Source organism: Pygocentrus nattereri, chromosome 9 (assembly GCF_015220715.1).
Source record: "Pygocentrus nattereri isolate fPygNat1 chromosome 9, fPygNat1.pri, whole genome shotgun sequence".
Classification (NCBI taxonomy): Eukaryota; Metazoa; Chordata; class Actinopteri; order Characiformes; family Serrasalmidae; genus Pygocentrus; species Pygocentrus nattereri.
In genome coordinates, this window is record NC_051219.1 from 36,127,914 (window position 1) to 36,150,413 (window position 22,500).

At 40.6% G+C, this 22,500-nt stretch overlaps 1 protein-coding gene across 3 annotated transcripts in view; it reads right to left on the bottom strand.

Moving 5' to 3' along the window:
* The window catches only part of rerea (arginine-glutamic acid dipeptide (RE) repeats a), a 185,438-nt gene that overhangs the window by 44,345 nt on the left and 118,593 nt on the right, over window positions 1–22,500 (bottom strand). For all 3 annotated transcript variants that reach the window (XM_037541123.1, XM_017709345.2, XM_017709337.2), the window contains exons 4-6: window positions 4,567–4,672; window positions 2,433–2,529; window positions 1,337–1,441 (exon numbers count right to left, since the gene is read on the bottom strand). In XM_037541123.1, coding sequence (XP_037397020.1) covers window positions 1,337–1,441; window positions 2,433–2,529; window positions 4,567–4,672 — 308 coding nt within the window. The remainder of the gene's footprint in view (window positions 1–1,336; window positions 1,442–2,432; window positions 2,530–4,566; window positions 4,673–22,500) is intronic.

The following is a 22,500-nucleotide window of genomic DNA, read 5'->3' on the forward strand; positions in this document are numbered from 1 at the left end:
AGCACAGCTTACTGCTTCTCAAGTACTCAGAGATTAAACAGAGGCATTAATGCATGAACATCAAGCACAACAACAAAACATCAGGTTTTTGCAAAGGGGGCGGGGGTTGGAATGACAAGATGACACAGTCCACTTCTTAAAGACATAATTCATAAATTTTGTGAAAAACTCACCCCCCACCCACCCACCCACCATCAATGAAAGCCCATAAAATCAAATGCTAAACACAAAGCTAGGTACAAAGCTCAAAAAGAAACTGATCATCCATTGACTACTAAACCCGTAAGCAAACCTGTAACATCACTGTTACTCTTTACACCATTGCAAAAATTCACTTAATAAAAGAACTATGGAAAATATATTAAATATGCTCAAATTTGCAATGACAGCCCACAACCAAGATATAATCATAAACAATTATCATTGATTGAAGCAACATTTATTGAAGCTTACTCTAAGTGCTGGTAGCGTATTACTAAATACATTACGGATGGTTTGCTACTACTTTTTTTTATTATGAAAATGCTTAAAGAGCACTTTCTCTAGAAAAAAAAAAGGCTAGTGTGGAGACATTAATAAAAGACAACAGCATGCAAGAATGTTACAACACTGACCAGTCATAAACATTTGCTGTTAAGCCAGAAAAGAGAGCTTTCCTTTGCATTCTTCATGTAAAGTTCATTCAGATTCAAGAACCAGTTATCGTGCCTTGTTTAGCTAATATTTAAACAGTAACCAGCCACAAATTAAACTACTTTGTCCAGCAAAATGTAACTGACCCTTCAAATGTCTTGGATTCCATGGAAGCTGTAATAAATTTTCAGTTACAGAATATATTCGCCAAAAACTCTACAAATAGCCAATTTAATCTTAAGCAGGAAAGTGAGACAACAGGGAGCTATTAATGGTTTGACAGGCAATGTTAATTGCACCCAGTGTAGTTCAAATAGAAGGTATGAAACAGACCCTCCATGCTACCAATTTATAGAATGCAAACTAAAACATTAGCTTTAGTTTTTAGACTCTTCAAAAGTGTATTATCATTATAATGAAAATAAAAGCACAACGTGGGCCCTTTTTCAACACATCAGACCACAAACGCCACAAACTGCTTTAGGAATCAGTATAAAACTGTGCAAATCCAATCATTTGCAATGAAGTTAAATGGAAAAATTAACCATGCTTATTTTGCTGCTTGATCATAAACAGTAGGCTGTGTGAATCATGCCCAAATTTCACAAATTCCTAATTATGAATCTAATACAAGACAGTGCAATGAAGTCATACAGGCACATCAGCGCTCATAACGCCATATGATCAGACAGCTCTGGCTTACCTAGTCTCTGGGTTATATCCTAAAATGTAGAAAAAGGAGTCGATTCGTGGTTTGAACTCCCTGGCAGCAAAAATGTCAGAGAAGTGGGCTATGTTACACTTCCCCCTGCAAAAGAAAAACAGGCAAACAAATTAGTCATCTAAATGTACACACATATCACTGTACACACACACACATATTACTGCATTAAGCATGCCTTAAAGCAAACACATTTGGGCAGGCAAGCTACAAGTGATCATTCAGCGCTGAACAAACATCCTTCCCTGTGTTTGTGGCAGGCTAAGCTGCAGATACTGAGGAACAGAGTGCTCCCCATTCACACCCATTGTTATAGACACTGTACCTTTGTATCTTTTCATCCTGACAGTTGAACAAGTGGCGACAGATACCACACAGGACCCACCCACCCACACACGGGTGCTTTGAAGCGCTAACCAGAGCAAGCGTCTCCTACAAACCGCATCTTGACACCGGCTCACATTCTATGCTTTATGTTTCCAGTCTGGGTCTAACAAAATAATAGGCAATGCTGTGGTTTTGGGCGCCCGGCATAGACACAATACCTTACTCAGAAGATGAAAGGAATGATGGGCTCAAAGCAGGCATTACACCATGCTCCCGGAATTCATAGAGTTTATCGAAAGCCCTGTAATAAGTCAAATCAAAGGGCCCTCTGTGCAGCAGAAGTTGCAGCTAATTTGCCCTGAAATCAGTGGTTCAGAGCTGTGGCTTTGTGTGTGCTTCCCTATGCTGCCTCCAGATGGTTCGAGTTAAGCGAGTGGAAAGGAAGAGTGTAGGGAGAAAGAAAGCAGGGGGAAAATGAATCAAATATGAGGAAAAAATAATAATCATTTTTAGTTTGAAATCCCAAAAAGAAGCTTCTGCTTTTCTTCACCATGGAGAAGGAAAGCATGATGGCTTTCAGTTATGCATGCTTAAATCATTAAAAAAAAAAAAAAGTACACTGAAAGACTCTAATCCAATTTTATTAATTGAAATGCTCTAGGCACTACTAAGCATGACTGCACTACTACAGGCAAAAGCAGGCATGACTCATCACCAGGCATAATTATTCAACAGGTGCTGAACAGGTTACCTGAGGGCCGCAGTATGGTAAGTGTCCACATAGTCCGAGATGAAGAGCTCTCTACTTTTTACCACAGGGTCAGTAATGACTAGCTCCCGACCAGAGTCTACAGAGACAGAAAGACAGAGTGCATCAGAGAGACAGTCAAACCGGTTCTCATTAATATTTTCCAGATACTGCAATCAAAACCAGAAGAAAAGACAAACAGAAAATTCACTCAAATAAATGTTTTGCTGCAACAATAGACATTACATTTAGCATTTAACTCTGAGAACTGTTAATTAAAAAAATAACATTAAATGAAGCCCTTGATGTTTCAATATAATATTTAGGGTTGATCAATGTGTTTTTCAGTGCCGATACAGATACTGACTGCTACAAAACAAGGAAGCTGATAATCAATAGAAGGAGCTGATATTCATTAGTCACAAATTTGAAGTTTAAAGTGTGACAATTTGCATGAAGACAAATCTTACACACAAAAACATTAAATGGGGGTGTTCAATGAAATGCTAACAAACATTTAAACTTGGAGATTAAAAAGACATGAAATGTTAGGAAAGAATACAGGAGAAATTTAAAAGGAAAACAAATAAAAATAAATGTTCAACTCTCCTTAAAATAACAAGATTAAAAATGTGATTAAATAAACATCTTCCTGAAATATACAATTTACATCTAAAGCTAAACCAGACAACTAAAATACTGGGAAAACAATTTGTTACAACAAACTTTAAATAGCTAAAAATAAACATGTAAACAGCTCTTTGACACAATATAAATGGAAAATATGTAACTACACACATGGAAGCCCAATTATGAAGCACAAATTTAAGATCATAAAGCAGGCTCTGATTCAAGATATGAAGCACAATAAGCACCAGTATCTGTTTCTCTTATTATTACTATTTTATTTTATCTTTTGCAATGTTAATTGGTTAAAGTTTTCACTCTGTTTCCCTGTGTCTGCAATGTTATTTGTTGCAAACAAATGCACAATCATCATGTAAAAGTCTTTTTATCAGCAAGAATAAAAAGCAAGAACACAGCAGTAAGGTCACCTATGAACACTTGACAATTCAGCATGACTGACAAGCACATGAAGTCTTCATTCTATAGAAAGTTTACAGAATCACGATCTGGATTTAGAAAATAATGAGCACGTCAGGAGTAAAATAACTAACACAGAATAACGATGTAAGCAGACGTGCACTCTTCTATAAACATAAAATACACAGGTAACATGAGCCTAAACTAATCGCACTAGATTATGCATGAAAGAAAGGCTAGTTAGCTTACATATGCTATGTAAAGCACAGACACCATATAAAAATATAATGACAAGAAAAGGGGGCTTTTAAATGACACCTGTGATTCCCATAAACATCAGTGGATATATGAGCAGAAATGCAGCTGGTGCTGCTGCACTGTGACATATACTCCAATAAAGAGATCAATGCCTGAGCCTAATACAAGACTTGAACCGCATCAGACAACAGGCTTATTACATTTCCTCTGGAAATGTTATAATCTCTTCCTGAAATGGCTAAACCGAAAAACACTGCAGGCACAAATCCATAATGACTGTGCTTGGTGAGTGTTTGTTAACCTGCCGTGATATCTTCAAGTGGCAATGGCTGCCACGTCAGACTGAAAACTGCAGAGGGAGGGGAGTCAGTGTCTGCCAGGCTGGCAGGAACGCGGAACGCCTGGCTGTTTTATTAGAGCATGCTGCAAATCAAAAGCTGCCCCAGCACAGAGCCAGGCAGAACCCCGGGTCTGTTATTAATGCTTGATGTAGGCACCAGCTCCAGATTCACGGCTGATGTGCCAGGTGACCAGGAGATCGCAAGGCACAGGATGCTCAAAGTTATTTGCACTTCACAGTCCCGCTGTCTTGTTTGAAGGAGCGTTACCAGGGAAACAAGGGCGGAGAAGTGTTTTTGCAAACACCTCCTCTTTTATGTGAGATGCCATTCACCTGGATGTCTTACACATCGCTTGGCATGGTGAAATTAAATGGTAGAGTAGACCATGGCACTTGGTTCACATTTTACGAGTTATTTGCTCTGGCACTTACTTCCCATTTTACATGCATTAGGTTATTTGCACCAGGGCGAAAGGGAAAAACACAAAAACATACCGTTCTCATTGTTGCGGTCCTGTACTAGGTGCTGGTAGACAGAGTCAGGTACCTCAGACTGGCGATAGTACCATTTCACACTCATTAACAGATGGTCCCGTTTACTCTAGAAAAAAGAAAGGGGGAAAAAGTAAGCATCCAATAAAATAAACAGACATTTGTTTGTGAACAGCATCACAAATTGGCCACTTGGCAAACGCAGGCCTGTGCTGCATGTGCCTTTATGATTCTCTTATTCTGTGCCAAAAGCCCTGAATGGAACCAAGTCAATTAAAAAGGGATTGAAAGCATTTAATTCTTTAATAAAGTAAACAGAAAGACATTTGTGTTTTTGGACGAGGAGATGAGGAAGAAAGCAATCTGGGCACTGAGAAAGGAGGCGCTTTAAGGCTGAAATGCACTCGCCATTCCAAGTGTATGATAGATTAACTCCTAAATACAACTCCAGACACACATCTGTAAAGAATAAATCCAGCTCTATCCGGCCAAGCACGTCACACACAGCTTCCTTTTCTCTCTGCTACACTTTGAACTCCGCCACCCGCTGTCTGTTTGAGGGACTGCATGCAGTGCCGCCCCCTGAAGTTCCCCAAATACACCAGCAAGTGGCAGCACTGAGTCACAAAGACCTCCCAGAGGCGATATGCTTTCCAAGCAAGGGCCAAGATGAGGGAAGAAAGGGGTAAAAACACTGTTTTTATTCCCTGACATGAAATATTTATTATCCCTTCACACAAACCCAACTGACCATTCAAACGGTTTAATAGAACATTAAAGAAGCCACAGCTCAGCAGAAGTCGGGCAATGGGGGCCTCCGGAGCAGCGGCCAGAAATCACAGCTATCTTTAACGTGACTATAGATTACCACATCAGCCGCAAAAAGCTGAGCGTGCCATCATGCCAGCCCACTGGAAAAAACATCCTGGGTGGATCAGAGAGCCAAAAGCCTGTTTTCTTTTTTTTTTCTTTCAGGCCGCCTCACTCAGCACAGGCGGGTTTGCGTCCGCTGTAGCCGCAGCAGAGAGCAGTGAGCTCATTGTTGAGAAATTCTAAGGCCTCTGCTACCTTTCATGGGGTTCAGTGGAAGGAGTGTTAAACTGCCTGTGTGTAACAGTATATTTCCACCACCTGGGCCTGCGCTAAGCAAAAAAAGAAGCTACCAAGTCTTGTGTAACATTGTATTTAGCTCAAATAACCTATGCACAAGATAACCGACACAGCTAGGCTAATTTTCAGTGGAAGCTAAAACTAAAAAAATGCAATAAACTGGTGGAGAAAAAAAAAACAAAAAAACAAAACACCTGTTTAAAAGTAGAATCAGGAAAGAGCTACAGTGCCATGTTTTTATTCCTATGTGTGAGGGTGAAACAGCCCATTCGGATGAGATTAAAGCCAGCTGTCTATTAGCCTGGACCATTTCTTTGTGTGATCAAAGGTGCTGCCAGAGCTTGTTACATTGCAAATATGGAGACAAACAGAGCTCCTCTGGAGGATTCGCAGTAACTTAGGGATGAGCTCTCTCGAACAGCCTAACCCAGTTCAGAGATATTTCAGCACTGATAAAGCCCAGATTTATAGCAAAAGGTGGCTCTTCCTCTTTCAGTTACAGGCAGAGTACCACGACAAGCTGAGGAACTAAAGTAGCGATTCTTGTGGTTAATACAGGTATGAATACCTGTCATCAAAAATGAGAACTTTGGCTGAACATAAGGATAAACAGACCAACAGTGAAGTGTCAAAATCTAACACTTAACAACTGCTGCACCAAATCATCACAAACACATTCAAACAGTTTGAGCAGCAGCAGATAAACATTCAAAATATAAGCCATGTGGAACAATTTCATAGTGATTTGTAACCAATTTTCATGCCAACATGAACAGAAGGAACATCCAAATACTTCTCCACTATAGGTTTGACAGCAAAAGAAGACATCCCACTTCATACACAGAAAATCCCTGAACATAAGCAGAAAAGAAAGCTTCCCCCTAGCATGCTAAAAGTGCCTATACTAAGCTTTAGAAACTTAATATAAAAAAAAAAAAAAAAAAAACACACACACACACAAATGACAGCCAAAGTGCAAAGGATAACAAAAAAAAAAGTAATTCATTGCTTTGGATGACACACCGTTCTCTGTTGTAAAGAATGTTGGATTTCATGGGTATATGTTGTAGCCTGCATAATAATTTACATACCGCTTTTCATGGAAACTAATTTTGAAGGGCTTTGTTGCAAAACGCATTATAAACCTCTACCAAAAATATTTTCCCCAATGATATCTGTTGGGGGAGGGCTTTACATAAGAAATACCAATACCATATTATGATTAAAGCCACTTTTATTGAAGAAAGAAAAATGTGTTTTTCAAAAACCTCATTATATGCAAAAATGTTTAAAAAGGATAAACAGCATTTTAGAATGAAACTAATTATCATCACTTTTTTTTTTTTTTTTTACATTTTCAGCCCAGTGTGCGCTATGTTTCGGTTCCAACCAAGAATTCTAGGGGGGAAAAAAAAAAAGGAGTCGCAAGTGATGCAACAGTAACAATATGTAAACATGTGCAGAGCGAAAAAAAAACCCCACACACACACCACACGAAACTAAACGAAGCTGAAACCTGTGACCTTTCTTTTAGCCCGTCTTCCACTGGAAATGACTGTTTCATTATTAAACCCTAATTATGCTTTCATGTTGCACACAGAGCAGATCACTGTGCAGAATCAAATTATCAAGATAAGCACTCTCAGCCAGACAGGAAGGAGAATGGAAGCAGCAGCGAGCAGCCCATTACAATTACAAAGCTGAATTGATTAGTGACATTCCAAACTGCACGCGCTGCTGCGGCTCTTTCTCCCGGCGCTGTGGGCTCTCTGCACCCTCGTCAACACACTCTCCGTCAGGCATGCACAGCTGATTTAAGGCTACCTTACAAACCCACAGTTTGGTCTTGGCCTCCATTAAAAAGAAGCCTTTTTAGCCACTTTTACTGGACGCAGCCAGGCCCGTCTGTGCCCAATCTGCCTCAGTAGCCCCATTCACTGCTGGAAATAAATCTGAGCTTCATACATTCGGCAAGGGCACAATGGCAGGCGTTTGAGCCCCGGAGGTGCCTGGGAGGGGGGTGTTACAGAGTGGAGGCATTCCTGAGAGGGGTTTGAAGGGGTTTTGGGCACAGGGACACAGGTTGCACCCCCTCCAACCCTCCTGCACATTCACTCCCTCACTCTAATGGCCGTGCTGCCCTCTTTGTCTGAGCATTGAGCTTCAAACCTGGGAGTCACACAGTGGTGCCAGAGAGGAATAATCCCCCTCAACCCAATCTCACACACTTATCCCGTCTGCCCTCCCCTCTCTTTTCACTCCCACACAGACATACACATGACTAGGAGTGAGTGATACTGCAAAAATGAACCTCTGCAATTCTTGAAAGCACCTTTACAACACACTCTTAAATGCTGTAAGGCCAGCGTATAAAAGTGGCTGCTACTGTCGTTTTATCTACTTAGATAAATAACAATTTATCAGTGCTGCAGTTGTGTTCCTTCTGAAATGAGAAAGCATGATCCCAAGCCAAAAAATCTGAAATTTGTATTCCGTTTTGAGCAAGAAAACACATGAACAGGAACCAGTCATACTTTATCATTACTCTGCCTAAAGCTACCAATAATAAGCATTTACTGATCAATATTGCACTCTGAATGAGTCTGAATACTTGCAAAGAAAAAAAAGGGCATCCAACCAAAAAGAAGCCTTGTACATGTTTTATATAGTGAGGAATTTATATAGTGATATTGGTTAAAAAAATGAGCTGACACTAAATAACTGCTATCACTGGGGGGCTACTCTCAAGCTCTTCTTTTCTTAGGAAACAAATGCACCATATTACTTTTTTGGGGGTCACTGACATGCATATTAAATAATGTTTTTGTTTTTTAAGTCACAATATGAAAAAGTAATAATAGCCCTTTAAAAATATTTAAGCTACTTGGGGAACTACAATATAATTTTTGGAGTCTACTTTTAAGCTGACATGGGATGTTTATACTTTCAGTTGCTCTAATTCTCTTTTCTTTTTGTGAAACATGCAAATAGTCAGTGTTCTAAAAACGCTTGCGATACCCGTGATACACTCAGAAAGCACATATCACTATACATTTTATTACTATAACCACCATGTCACCTCACCATTTCACAAAGCCTAATGGTAGAGAAAGAGAGCGACACAGTAAGGAAAGGGCGAAGAGGAGGACAGTATGAGCACATGGGGGAGGGAGAGAGGGAGGGAAAGGGAGCAGGAGAAGAAGAGTGAGCAGTAATTACAGAACAGCCATGCTAAGTCCAGTGAGAGTGCAGGAGAGGTTAGTGCTCTCTGGAGGCTGGGCCAGGCACAGCTGCAAAGCCGGGCTTTTACAGGCCAGACTGGGAACACAGGGCTGCAGGGCCAGCTGAGCAAGGGGTGCTTTTACAGGGCAGAGCTGCCTACACACAATGACACCCATTTGCTCTCCACCCATTAAACAAAATACCAGTCTATGAGAAAGAGAATAAAAGGTTTGTGCATTCCAATGCAATTTAGAAGGGCTGCAGTACAGAAACTAACCATTCTGACTTCAGTTCCTCTCTTTTTTTACCATCAAGTTCCATCTGTGTGACAAGTGACTATTTCCTCTATGATGCCGTGAAACAAGAGAAGCCATATTGCCCTTAGTCTCAGGTTCAGATGCTCCACCCACTGACAGTCTGATATCTATTGCATGTTAAGCTGCCCACAGCTATCAGGACTGTGCTGCTTTCTGATCCTTGAGAGTTTGCAGTCACGTTTGTTGAGCATGGGTTTTTATGGCTGCAGCCCCGTTTTGAAGAATCATCTGTGCCTAAATCGGTGGTCTGTGATTAGTTGTTCTGCATGTCAGTAAAATGACCAAGAGGATCTTGGCCATGTTGAGCGACAAAATGCACAAAGGCCCTTTGACAACAGGCAGAAGCCTGGCTTTTGAGACTATGCAGCCTCAACATTTCATGTAGTGTAGTGCAGTGCAGTGCAATGTTCATAACACCTCATGTATTATATGAACAACACATGAAAAGGAGAGCTATTTTGGAAGGACATGTCTGTCAATTATAAAACTGCCATTTTTACCCCATATTCAGTGTTGCCAACTTTGTTACTTTACCACTGCAGCTTGAATATGTTCTAGCCCAAAAGCAATTCCCAAAATATGAGGTGGCCTGAGCATGAACGCTCCAAGTAAGTGGTTTGAGGACACTGTGCAGACTGTAGCCTCCCAGCTACTGAAAACAGTACGTCAGCAGCTGGAGCTCCACCAGGGAGCTCTCGCTCTAATAATAACAACCGTAACTGTGGCACACATCGCATTCTTGAGCAAAGAGGTGCGAGGGCAATTAATTGGTGATGTGTGAATTAAAGGAAATCACGTTTAAATGTGCTGCTGAGTAACAGCTTGCTCACGCGAAGACCGACAAGAACAGACAGCAGAACGCGGAGGCATGGCTGTAATGAGAGGAACACCGAACACTGACTATAGGTAAAATAATCAGAACAAAACAGGAATCATTTCTCTCTAGCAGAAAGAACCAAAATGTAAACCGCTTGCCCTATTCATCTTTGTAAAAGCCCAGTCTCGCCCTGGCTGTGACTGACACTGACCCTGCCTGGCTGCTGGCTGAGTGCTGGCTGACATTTCACACAGCTAGCGCTGCTGTCTGTTTAGTGTAATCATTAAACATGGCCGCCGCAGCAGCAGCACCTCCTCTGGCAGGTCTCATCTGTTAGCGTGGACCACTCAGCATGGTCATGTGACTCCCACATTAACAGGAGGGCCCCTCTCTCTCCCTCACCATATACACACACTGTCAGCCCTAGGCTAAGCAAAACCAGACCCTGCCAGTGAGCATTAACAGGAAATATGGGTTTATTTTCAGAGCGTTTACATTTCTGGTTCTCTTTCGCAGCCCGGATCCAAACTCCAAAGCGCTCTCAGAGGCTCTGGTTTCAGAGAGGGGCTGAGTGTGGCTGCCGGAACAAGCCAGGATCTCCCACTTCCTGAAGGAGGTGGCGGCTGGGGAAGGACTGGAAAGGCTTGTAAAGGCCAGGAGTACAGCAGAGCACACGCTTACCCCTCATCATGTTGCAGTGAAAGCATGCGAGGAATCTGTAAGGCTGAAACACAGGGTCACAGGCACTCAGTCGTGAACTGAACCTGAGAAAACAACGCAGCTTGTTCTGCCTGTGGAGAAGGTTGTCACGATACCAGATGTTTGACTACAATATCGGTACCAAGTGTAGCACTGAAATATTTGATCCCAAAAGGACAACATGGCGAAAATTTACAATTGTTATTGCCTGGACTTTGTTATTCATATAATCTCCGGTTTTGTAAAACAACCTCTTTCATCTACACAAACCTACTTAAAACAGTGCATAAATGAAATAAGTAACAAAATCATTTAAACACAGCCTTATTTAACATGTTCTAAAAGAAGTTAAATAATGAGACAAAAAGACTGTTGTACTTGTATCAAACCGATATTTGGTTGTATCTTAGAGCACAAGACTGCATATGTGGTAGGGATGTGTTTCATTCATATGCATATAGAGATATTTAAATATATGCATATTAATGAAACACGTCCCTACCACATTGTAGTATGGAAAAAAAAGAATTAATACCTTAAAAAACCACACAGAATATATTAAGGCTTATTATTCAGTATGTGCAAACTCGCCAAGTTATTCTTATGATTTAGAAGTGTATAATAAAACTTTGGAATTGCCGGTGGGTCCTGGCCACTTGGTAGATTAAACTTTCAATCTACAACTGTTCAACTTAATACAAATTTTGTATTTTTTCCTGGAATCTGTAAGAAAAGCAAACGAAAAAAGGGATAACCTACAAGGACAAGATCAACAGAATACTTCTGACTCTCTTAAAAAAAAAAAAGTTTGTTTATGGTTACTGAGGTTGAATTTTAAGTTTGTACAATTTGTACTGGCACTTACATGTACATAATACAAATGGGACATAATGTATGACATGTCCTGACAAGGTATTAAACCAAACATGTGAGTGTGAATCCAACGGCCTCCAAACAGAACACGTTGTACTGGTGGCATCAGGAGGACAGATCTATGAGCTAATCTGCTCTCCAAACATGATATGATTAGTGAGGAGTGAGCAGGCAGGAAGACTCTTACACATGATGGATGTGGCTTAGACTCTGCTTCCTCCCAACGCTCGCTGACTGACTCGCAGATATACACCAGACACTGTGACACACAGCAGAATAAAGCTCTTCCATGTGCGCCCTAGTGCAGAATGCATCAACCAGCTGCATGTGTGCAAGTGTGGGTGTGCGTGTGAGAGAGGAAAAACATTGCCACACTCTCTTCTAACAGCTCTGTTCTGCAAAAGAGTAGAGTATTGAAGAAAATGTGTATATATATATATATATATATATATATATATATATATATATACATATACATACATACACACACACACACACACACACACACACACACTCATATACAGGTGTGTTAACAATGTGTGTGCCAGGATAGTCTGAAATAAACAAATGCTGTGAAGCAACACCATAAAAAGCCAGCACTAAATGCAGAAGAGTCCAACACTACAGCACCCAATCAGAACGTTCATTTTCTTTGTCATACACGGTTTCAATGCTTTTATTTGAATATACAGTCAGAGGTGCTCAAAAGCTGCAGTGTTACGTATGAAAGGTTAATACCCTTATATGCCATGGAAAGCACAGTCAATGATCAAAGCCAGGGGTGCATCCTGTCCAACTGTCTATTGTTTACAGATCACAGTTTTATAAGGTCACTACTTTGCATAAGGACATGCTACTTTACGATCTTTTGGTTTGGAATAAAATTTGTATGCAATCTGTTTAGCATATGATCTGAGCTCTACAGAGTCAAGATGTATTCAGTACATACAGTAACACAGCAAAAGCCAGAGACCACCAACAGTTACGCAATTTCCACTCAAAACAGCCATTAGAAACAAGTAATGCATACTCCTGCAGAAATTAGACAATAACATATTTGAAAAAACTGCTACAGGGGTCAGCAACTCAAATGTTAAGAGCAGCCAAAAACCAAACCACCTTGGGAGCCACAACATTTTATGTCCAGTTTTCCACCTTGGCTGTAAATTTGTCTCAGTAGCCACGTTTACATGCAACCTAATAATCCGAATAATAGCTAAATTGGAGTAGTCTAGTCCGATTGAGGCCATTTGGAATACAATTTCTATTTGACTGAACGGAGGGCAAACCTGTAAATAATCTGTTAAGTAGAAACATAATAGCCATGTAAATTCCTGAATCTGATTATATTTCCAATCAGAACGTGTAAGTATGTTCTGTGCATGTGCATTCATGTCAAAGCAAAAGCACAGTTTTTCAGAACGCAGAAACTGGTCTGCAGAAGAGGCGAAGTTTATGCTCTGATATTTAAAAGACGGCGATGGGATGGACGTCCAGCTTATTTGTCACGGAACACGTCTTTCTCTCTGTTTCCTTAATAATTATATGTGAGGAATGTTTTTCTGAGTCTGACATTTCAAAGCAAATAAAAACACAAGCACGCCAACTAGAAAGTCCTCTCACTCTGACTGGACCTAATGTCATTTTGCATCGGATTACTTGTAGTGAGCATGTAAACGAAGATTTTCCATCAGATTGTTGAATAGTGTGTGCATATTAACACCTCAGTCTGAATCTGTAATCGGAACGTATTCAATCATATTGGCAAAAATCTTTGCATGTAAACACAGCTACTGTGCTAATGTACTAATATATATTTTTAACCTATACCACCAACAAAAAGGAAGACTCATTTGTATCTACTTCAATCTTTAGCTCAGCTACAGACGCTTTTAATGAGCCTCTGACAGGATAATGTTCCACAAAGAAGAACAGTTTTACAAGGCTGAAGTTTGTTTCTCATTGGCCAGCTTCCACCTTAAATGTACCAGAATATAACTCCTGCACCATTTAAGGAGGAACTTAAGAATCTGAACAAGAACCTAGGGAACAAGAAACTGACTTCAGCTTTGTGACTTAAGTGTTTGTCAGTTTCTCTTTGCAGATTAAACATACTGGATAAGCTGGACTGCTTATAAATGCAAATAAGTCCATTCGTCTCCATTTTATCAATGTTCGTCATTCTCATTGACTTTGTTAGCTACTAGCTAGGTAAGACTATTGTCTGTGTTGCTATGGTGACCAGCAGTCTGTGTGTCAGTCCTCTGGATTAAAAGGTATATTCGCAGTCGTATCTACATTACCTCCGGCATTTCAGACCATTTATTGTTAAAACTGTACAGAACAATCAGTAGCGCTTTATTTTACTGCAAAGGAGGATTTTATTTTTACCTAAATATCCAATTCTGCTATTTTTACCTAAATATCTAGTTCAGCCACAAGTTGTCGAACCCTGAACTGGGAATTCAAAAAGTTTGAAAAGAGGTATAAAAATGAAGATCTGAGGGACCACTAAAACATTCCCAATCAGATGAACAGAACCTAAAGATATCATCATTGAGAGACAGGAGAAAAATCAAGCTCCACTCTTGCTTCAGATCTGAGAAAATCCACAGAAGTCACTATTCATCCTTCCACTATAAGAAGAAGACACCACCACCATGGGTCTGAAAGGATGTGTAGTTGTCAAAAGATCTTAGGAAATAGACAAACGTGAAAACTTGCTAATCCAACAAAAATTGGTACTGTTCTCAGAAGAATGGATTTTTTTTATCCCAGTCCAGACTTTAGCATAATCGAATGCATTTTTATGTGGATTGAGGAAAACAGAAAACGCAAGTAACTTCTAAGACTGAACTTTAGAGGTGTGGATAAATATCCCTGCACACAAAGTCAAATTCAAATCTCCAGAAAAGGACAGAAGCTATAATAAAGGCATGAAAGTGACAAAAAGGTGATATTTTTTAGTTTTTTGAGACTTCTGTGTAATATTTGTTGAATGTGTATCTTGCTTCTTTCCTTATATTGAAAAATCAAGAACTTGCACTTAATGGCTGTTTTAATTGGAAATTACTAAATGAAAGAGTGGTCTGTCTTTTGTACAATACAGAAAAAACTCAAAAATCAAGTTGAATTTTGACCCCAGAAATGAAAGCTGTATGTTGTTTGCGCACTTAATTACCAGCGTGCTTTTCTGTCCTTACTTAGCTCTTGGCTGCTCTGTGCAGGAGAGCAATCGCACTGCCCTACCTCTAGCAGGCTCAAACTAATAATGGTAAACAAGTGTTGATGACATGTTTCCTCCCTGCAAGAGCCTGTGTACAGATTACTCCTCCTCCGCCCGTCAACAAGAACAAATGGAGAGAGGAGGGGAGGAGGAAAGGGGGGGGTGTCACAGCTGTGATGGCGGCACAGTCAGGACCTTTATGCTGCTCAAAACAGGGCGCCCCCCTCTCTCTCTCTGTCTCTCTCTGCTATTTAGATATTAAATCTCCACTCACTCTGAACACAGTCTGCCCATCTGTCAGCCCCACTCTATATTGGATTTGATGAGCATTAGGCAGTTCAAAGTGAGAGATTTGCAGTGTAACAAAACCAGGATACAATACACACACAAACTCAGAGCCCGGCCATGCCACATCTCATGGCACCATCCAACCTCTTGCGGCTTGTACGAGTGAGAGATGCAGATCTGATGTGAATGGATCTGCAATGAACAGTCCACAAACTTGATTAGCCGTCAACAACGCTGATTAAGGGAAGGGGGGAAAAAGGATCAACAGATCTTTTACTTGAAAGACAAAAGCATTTTACACTACAGAGCTCTCAGACACAAATTACCTGAGGGCCACTTGATCTTCTCCAAATGATGCTGGCAGAACAATTGCAGAAAAAAAGTGTGAAATTTAACTAGCCATTTAATTTTGGTCAGCTGATGGGCATATCACTTACTGTCAATGGCTAGCTAGCGCATGTGCATTTCCAGACTGCATATGTACTGCAAACAGGTTTGTTTGTTAAAGACAGTTTGCCCTAAAATTACTTTGAAAAAAGTATGGTTGCATTGACCATTGACTTACATTAAAAGTAGGCTTTCTTCTGGCGTATGTATGTATGTATATTTTATATATTTATATATATATATATATATATATATATATATATATATATAATATATATACACACACACACACACACACACACACACACACACACACACACAGCAGCAGTCTAAAGTAAAACTAACTTTACTGAAGGTAAACAACATTCTTTACTTTTACAGTGAGTTAATGAGATTTCTTCCAAGAGCACTTGGAAAATATTTGGTTCATTCATCATGAAAGAATTACACATCAAACACCACATCAAACGATACGGAAACAAGATTTTCTTGGACAATTACGACTGCATGTACGTACACACACACACACACACACACACAGTACACCAGAACAGCTTAAGCTTTAGGCGACACTGGGTTACTGTTCTAAAATGTTTGAATTTTAGTCATTTGACTGCATCCCTATCACCACAGAAATAAAGGTTACGTTTCTTTTTAATGCTAATTCAGGCAGATGTAGAACCATTATCTACATTTTATAAACGTATTAGCATCAGCAGTTATGCACATGAACAACATTCAGCATCAGCAGTTGCCGCAGCTCCCATATTAATGCTTCCCTATTTCTCAGGCCTTCAGTGAAGTGAAACAAAAAACAAGAAAACATTCACGTCCTATGACCAATTACAAATATGTAACGCCATTAAAGATTAATTCAAAATGCAGAAAAGAGCAACTGATTTGTGGGTCGCACAAAGCTGTCTGGTAGTTTAAGATCTTTGCTCAGCAATGTTCATGAAATAGTCTTTCCAACAAACTGCAATACACCACAGAAAACACAGGGGGTGATATGGCTTCTACTGTCTTGCTGCACCATTGAAGAAGAAAGTGCTTATAGCAAAGACAGAACTGAACAATGACAAAAGCAGAAGAAACTGGAGATGGTTTAACAGTTTGATTAGTCAACCAAATGCTAGTCGATGAGTTAATCGATCATAGAGATAATCGTTACTCTCAATCCTAGGTGTTACCGCATATTCACATCCTTCTGGCAGCGGAGCACACCGCCTCGTGCGTGAAAATAATACTAATTAAAATGCGTCTGCTATGGCTGCGGCCATTAGACCTGCCACTCTAATCGTATGCGACGCCACAGCGACACTTCAAACATTTAAGAGCCGATGCACTTCACATAATCACTCTCTCTGCCTCTGTTTCCTCCAGCAGGATGGCCAGGGTGATGTTGGAGATGAGGAGATGGTGCTCTGATGCCCGCTGTGGTGTGTTTGGTTGCTCCGAACAGCAGGTGTGAGTGGGCTCTTACACACCTCCCCCTTTCAACCAGCTCTTCCTTTCTCTCTCTCCATCTCTCTCTTTCCCCACCTCTCCCTCTCTCCTCCTCCTTCCTCTTTTCAGGCAGACCCCCCCGCCGAGTGCTCAAACACTTAACAGCTAATGACTGAAACGCTGAAGGCTGGAAAATGGAAGGGGGGGGGGGTGTTGGAGGAGAGATGATTGACAGGAGTCTCCAGGCAACCACGGGTTGAGGGACAATGTTAATATTTAAAGCGGCTTGTTATTGTGTTGCAATGCAGACGCAACAATGTTTTTCTTAACAATGACATTGATGCTAGGTTACAGTGCTATTGTGTGGATTCTGCGTTATAGATACTTGATAAGTCAAACAATAATCATGTATAAATATTATTTCAGTGATTTCTAAATGAGAAGTCATTATGTCAGTGCAGTGAAAATATACAAGTGGGAGCGAAAACGGAGATAAAAGGTGGACAGGCTGATAAAGAGATACCCGCATTGTTTCTAGAGAAGGCTAAAAATGGACTTCTTATCACTCCTCAGCAGCATTTTCTCTCTCTCGGCTCTCCTGGCAGAGGCAGTGTGCACTTCCTCTGCTGTTGGGTAATACTAAAAGAAGAAGCAATAGATCTGTTTCTCAATGAGACCATCAACACAGCAGAGACATCAGAGAGCCTCACACTGCAGGGGCTCCACATCCTCTACACTTTCCAAAACTTGCAAGCACACACAAAGACACACCCACGGACTACAGTAAGTAAGCATTCAGAGTGCTAATTCAGCTGTAAATAATAATGGCTGCTCCAGTACTGACTGACTTATCCATCGCTCACCCACAAATTTGTTTGTTCTAAGTAACTGTCGCAAGGTTGGACATGTTTTATACAATGTTGTCAAAAATTAACTTAAAACCAATAAGAAACTGTAGCCCTGAACTGTATTCTTTTCAAAGCATCTATAAAATAATTGAGATTAGCCTAAAAGTGTGGGTACACAGCAGGGCTGCCTGAACATTTTGTCTTGGGGAGCCAAAATACAACATTTGAGGTGGGCTTGGGCCCAAAAAGACAAAACGGTATGTAAATAAAGATGGTAGGCATGCTTCAAATCAAATTTAAAACTATTTTTAACATTACAAAATATTTTGCTACTAAAATAAAAATACAAAAAATGACTAAATAATAATTTAATAAATTGTATATAGTATAAACATGTTTATTCTCTCACTGGGTCAGAAGGGGGAGTTAGGTTAACTCTGTGGTGGACCAAATCAAACATTCTCATAGGCCACACTGCTTTGCAGTCTCCAGCAGCAGCAGTAAAAAACAAATTGATGGGTGGAGTATGGACAGGTCAATTCTATGCCTCATTTTTCGCAACTCCCATTTCCGTCCACCAAAGTGTTTATCTTCAGACTCGCTCTTCGGGATCCTTTCACAGCTGTTGATGGCACTGCTTTCTGTACTGGAGCGCTGGGCTTTAGAGTAGCTCAGGGGATGATTTTTAAGCACCGATTCCATGTTTGTGACCCTAGAGGTCAAATCAGCAGTGTTCAGTTACTCCATAACACACAGCCTCCTCAGACAGCCGGTGGGGTCAGGGACTACACGCATGTGGCTCGCTGGATGGACGAGCAAAAATGTGAAACAACTCAAAACACAGGCAAAGCAGACCAGCCGGATCACTTCTGGAGTGCTGGGGGCCGCAGAGCAGTCACGAGACGTCTCTGATACGCTCGGAGTCCCAGCTCGTTTCTCACCACTTCCTGGATGGGAGCAGAGGGAATCGGTGCTGATGTCCGAGTCAGCTCAGGGACTGGGGAGGAAGGTAAAATGCAAACACAAAGAATGTGGAAAGGAAAATGGAGATGGAGCCCATAATAAACCTAAACACAGCTGAAATTAAGGGTCAATAAATCAAAGTGTAGATTCGGTAAGTGTAAGAGTGAGAGTCTGGTTAAAAGTCCAGCCTGATAGACTGGAGTGGAGACTAGCAGAGCGTCACCAATGCTATGATAGCCAGGGTAACTAGGGTTGCCATATTAGGTATCAGTCAAAGCTTAAAAAATAAAAATAAAAAAAATAAGCTGACAGATATGTACTGCCATCTCCTTACAATTAGACATCATATAACGCTGAACAGTGCTGTGATGCATGCAGCCATACTGACAGACTGCTATACACTACAGGAAGCAATTTGGGACAGCACGGCTTTTAATTATGGCTACAGCAAAGAGAGAGGAACTAAAAATATTAAGCCAGCCATCTTTTTGAGCTCCTGTTAATGCAATGTCATTGGACAGATGAACACACTTAAAAGAAAACTCTACACACATGTATAACTCAGGGGAGGAGGAGAAAAAAATTAGATGTGCATGGTGTAAGGGGTAAAGGCTTGCGGGAAATCTAAATGGAGTAGCAACAATAAAATTATGTAAGAAAAATGAAAGTTTGGTTCTGTGACTTCTGTGTTGGTGATAAGTATATGATTAACAGAAATGGAGTATAAGCAAAACAAATGTAGATTTGCTGGGTAACAGCACAGAGGTTGGTTAAAAGTCAAGCCTTTCTGGATGGCCCAGTGTCACTGGTGTTGTGTCTGTGGTAACAGAAGGCAGGAAATAAGAATTCTTGGTTAAGCCGTAGCTAATCGATCAGTGGATTTGGTCAAGTGTGAGCTAAGCTGTTCCATGAAAACGGCTTGGAGGTATCAGCTACTGCTGCCAAAACAAACCCCCCTCCTGCAGCTGCCCCTCCTTCCAGAGACCCCCACCCCTCCCTGAGCTGCTCGGGGGAGGCAGGCCCGGGACAATGGGCTTTGTTGTTGGCGCTTTTTCCTGCTCAAGCTCTAATTGCTGTGGTGACTCACTCGCATCATGATTATTTGATTGGGCTGATTACAGCGCTCACCTTTCACTGGGGGGTGAATGTGAGGGTGTGAGTGAGAAACAGAAAGACAGAAAGACACGAAAGGGAGGCAGCGAGTGAGGGAGTATACACTGAGTGTGTGGCCAGTTCACAGTAGGCTGAGAGAGGGAGGTAATGGAGAAACGGCTCTTGGTTTTATGTGGATGCAGATGTGTTTGCACATATTAGTGTGTTTTCATACATTTTTAGGACTTTGTAAGAAAACCAGAGGAAAAAAGGGCACAACATACCAAATAACACACTAAATGAGCCTGCATTTGTGAAAGTCACCCCCCCTTACACACAATCCAAACAATACTAAATACATTCATTTATTTTTCTCAGTAACAGCTCATTGACAGTTACATTTCTTTTAAGACCCACAGCACTGAGGCGTCTTCTGACCGTGAAAGAATAGACCAAAACACCTGTGGATTTTTCTGAGATCTGAAGCCAGACTGGAGCTTGATTTTCTCATCTCTCTCAAAGAAGAAAACTTAAAATCTGTTTATCTGGTGGTGAGAGTTTTGGCAGTTGTTAGGAACTCCCTTTTTGACTTTTTTCCCTCTACTTATTTTCAACTGACTTTATCTTTCCTTATGCAAATGGAACACATCTCCTCAGAAATCTCTGCTTAAAAATCAATAACCTGTACTTAGTGGTCATTTGACTGAAAATTAAATAAGTGAAGGCTGGGGTGACATTTGCACAGTATTGTATACACTATATATGAGATCTATGCAAAACATATGCATGTTGTGACACTGCATAAAAACAAACTTGAGTGCGAGTCTGTTTGTTTAGTGGTCGTGCTGTCTCCTTAGCTTACTCTCCTGGAAGCACAGCTGACGGGAATATTTATGAAGCACCAGCACTCAAAAAAACACAACAACTGAACTGGGAGAGAGGAAGGAGCACTGGAGAGAGTGAAAGAAAGAAACTATGTGACAGTACCATGCTCAATCTGGCAGCCAACAGCAGCATGAGAAGAAATAAAAAGAATAGAAGGGAAAAAAAGGTTGACATCTTTCATTGTGTGTGTGTGTGTGTGTGTGTGTGTGTGTGTGTGTTCAGACAGTGACAGCATACTGTCCCGTGAGCATTATGCCAAGCTAAGCCCCACCCTCTGAATCCATACAGTCACAGAGCTGAGAGGATTTATCACTGACATAATTCTCACTCACTCACTCACAACACACACACACACACACACACACACACACAGCTGCAGACAAGATGTGTCACCGAATCACAGAAACAGAATCTAAAGCAGTGCCGTATGTGTAGTACTTAATAAGAGTGTGTGGTGGGGAAATCACAGAGGAAAAAAAAAAACAAATAGAGAACACAGGGAGTAGAGAAAAAAGAAGAAAAAAATAAAGACTAATGAAACAATGTGAAATAAGACAGAGAATGAAACAGATACCGAAAGAGATACAAGAGAGGACAGAATAAAACAAATGAATTGAAATAGATGAAAGACGATTTAAAAGGAAAGGCAGAAAGGAGAGACAGAGAAAAAAAGAGAAGGAAAAAGAATTAACAAGAAAACGTAGACAGAAAAAAAGGAGAGAAAGGTTAAAACCAAAAGAAAGAAGAAAAGCCATACAGAAAAAAAAGATACACCGCGAGAAAGAAAAAGAGAAGGTGGACAATTCGGTGAAAGTATTACATCACAATACTTTGACATTTTCATGCTACATACCACCCCGCGACCCTGACGGAGAAGCGGCTTAGAAAATGGATGGATGGATGGATGGATGATACGTACCATGTTATATTACTTTTTTCTAAAATTTAATTAGTTGAAACTGGCAAAATAGAACCTGTAGTGCCGCATATAAAAAAACTATAATAATAATAATAATAATCCTACAACGATTTTTATTCAGTGTTTTACAAACTGCACTAAATGCAACTAAACTGGCCTAATCATGCTCAATTCGTAATGAAACTTAGTCAGTGTTAATTACTGACAATATCTAGAATTTGCTCGGAAAAGCATATTGTGACAATTAATCACAATAATGAGAACACATCGTATTATTGCTTACTCCTAGTATATATTAATAAAAGACATTCATACAGGGCGCTATGAGCCATTAACAGGCCAGGGAGCAAAGCTGAGGGGTGAAGCAGAGGCTTCAGCTGCCAACAGTAGATTTAGCGGCCTCAGCTAAGTGTCAGGGATGAGAGGGAAAAGTATGTGAAGGAGAGAAGGAGGAGAAGTGACAAAGACACACTGGTCAGGTGTCAGAGGTCATGGCTGACTCTCTAGATGTGGTTTACTCCCAGCAAGCTATCTTTCAGTCATATTACACCAACCACTCCCCCCACCCACACACATACACTATCCAACACTGCACAAGCCATCCATCCTCCCCAAGGTGACACACACTGCTCTCCGCCAGCCACCTCCTTTTTATAGAGTGCCTTCAGAGGCCTGCCAAATAAAGTGAGGTCAATCTAATTAGATGTAACGAGCTACAGGGTACATGTACACAAAAAGCAAGATCCTGACAATCACATTAAAGCCAGGCTGATATACAAGAATCAATGTACAAGATCAGTATCAGTGAAATTTCAGTATGAGGGAAAAAAATATGAAAAAAACTG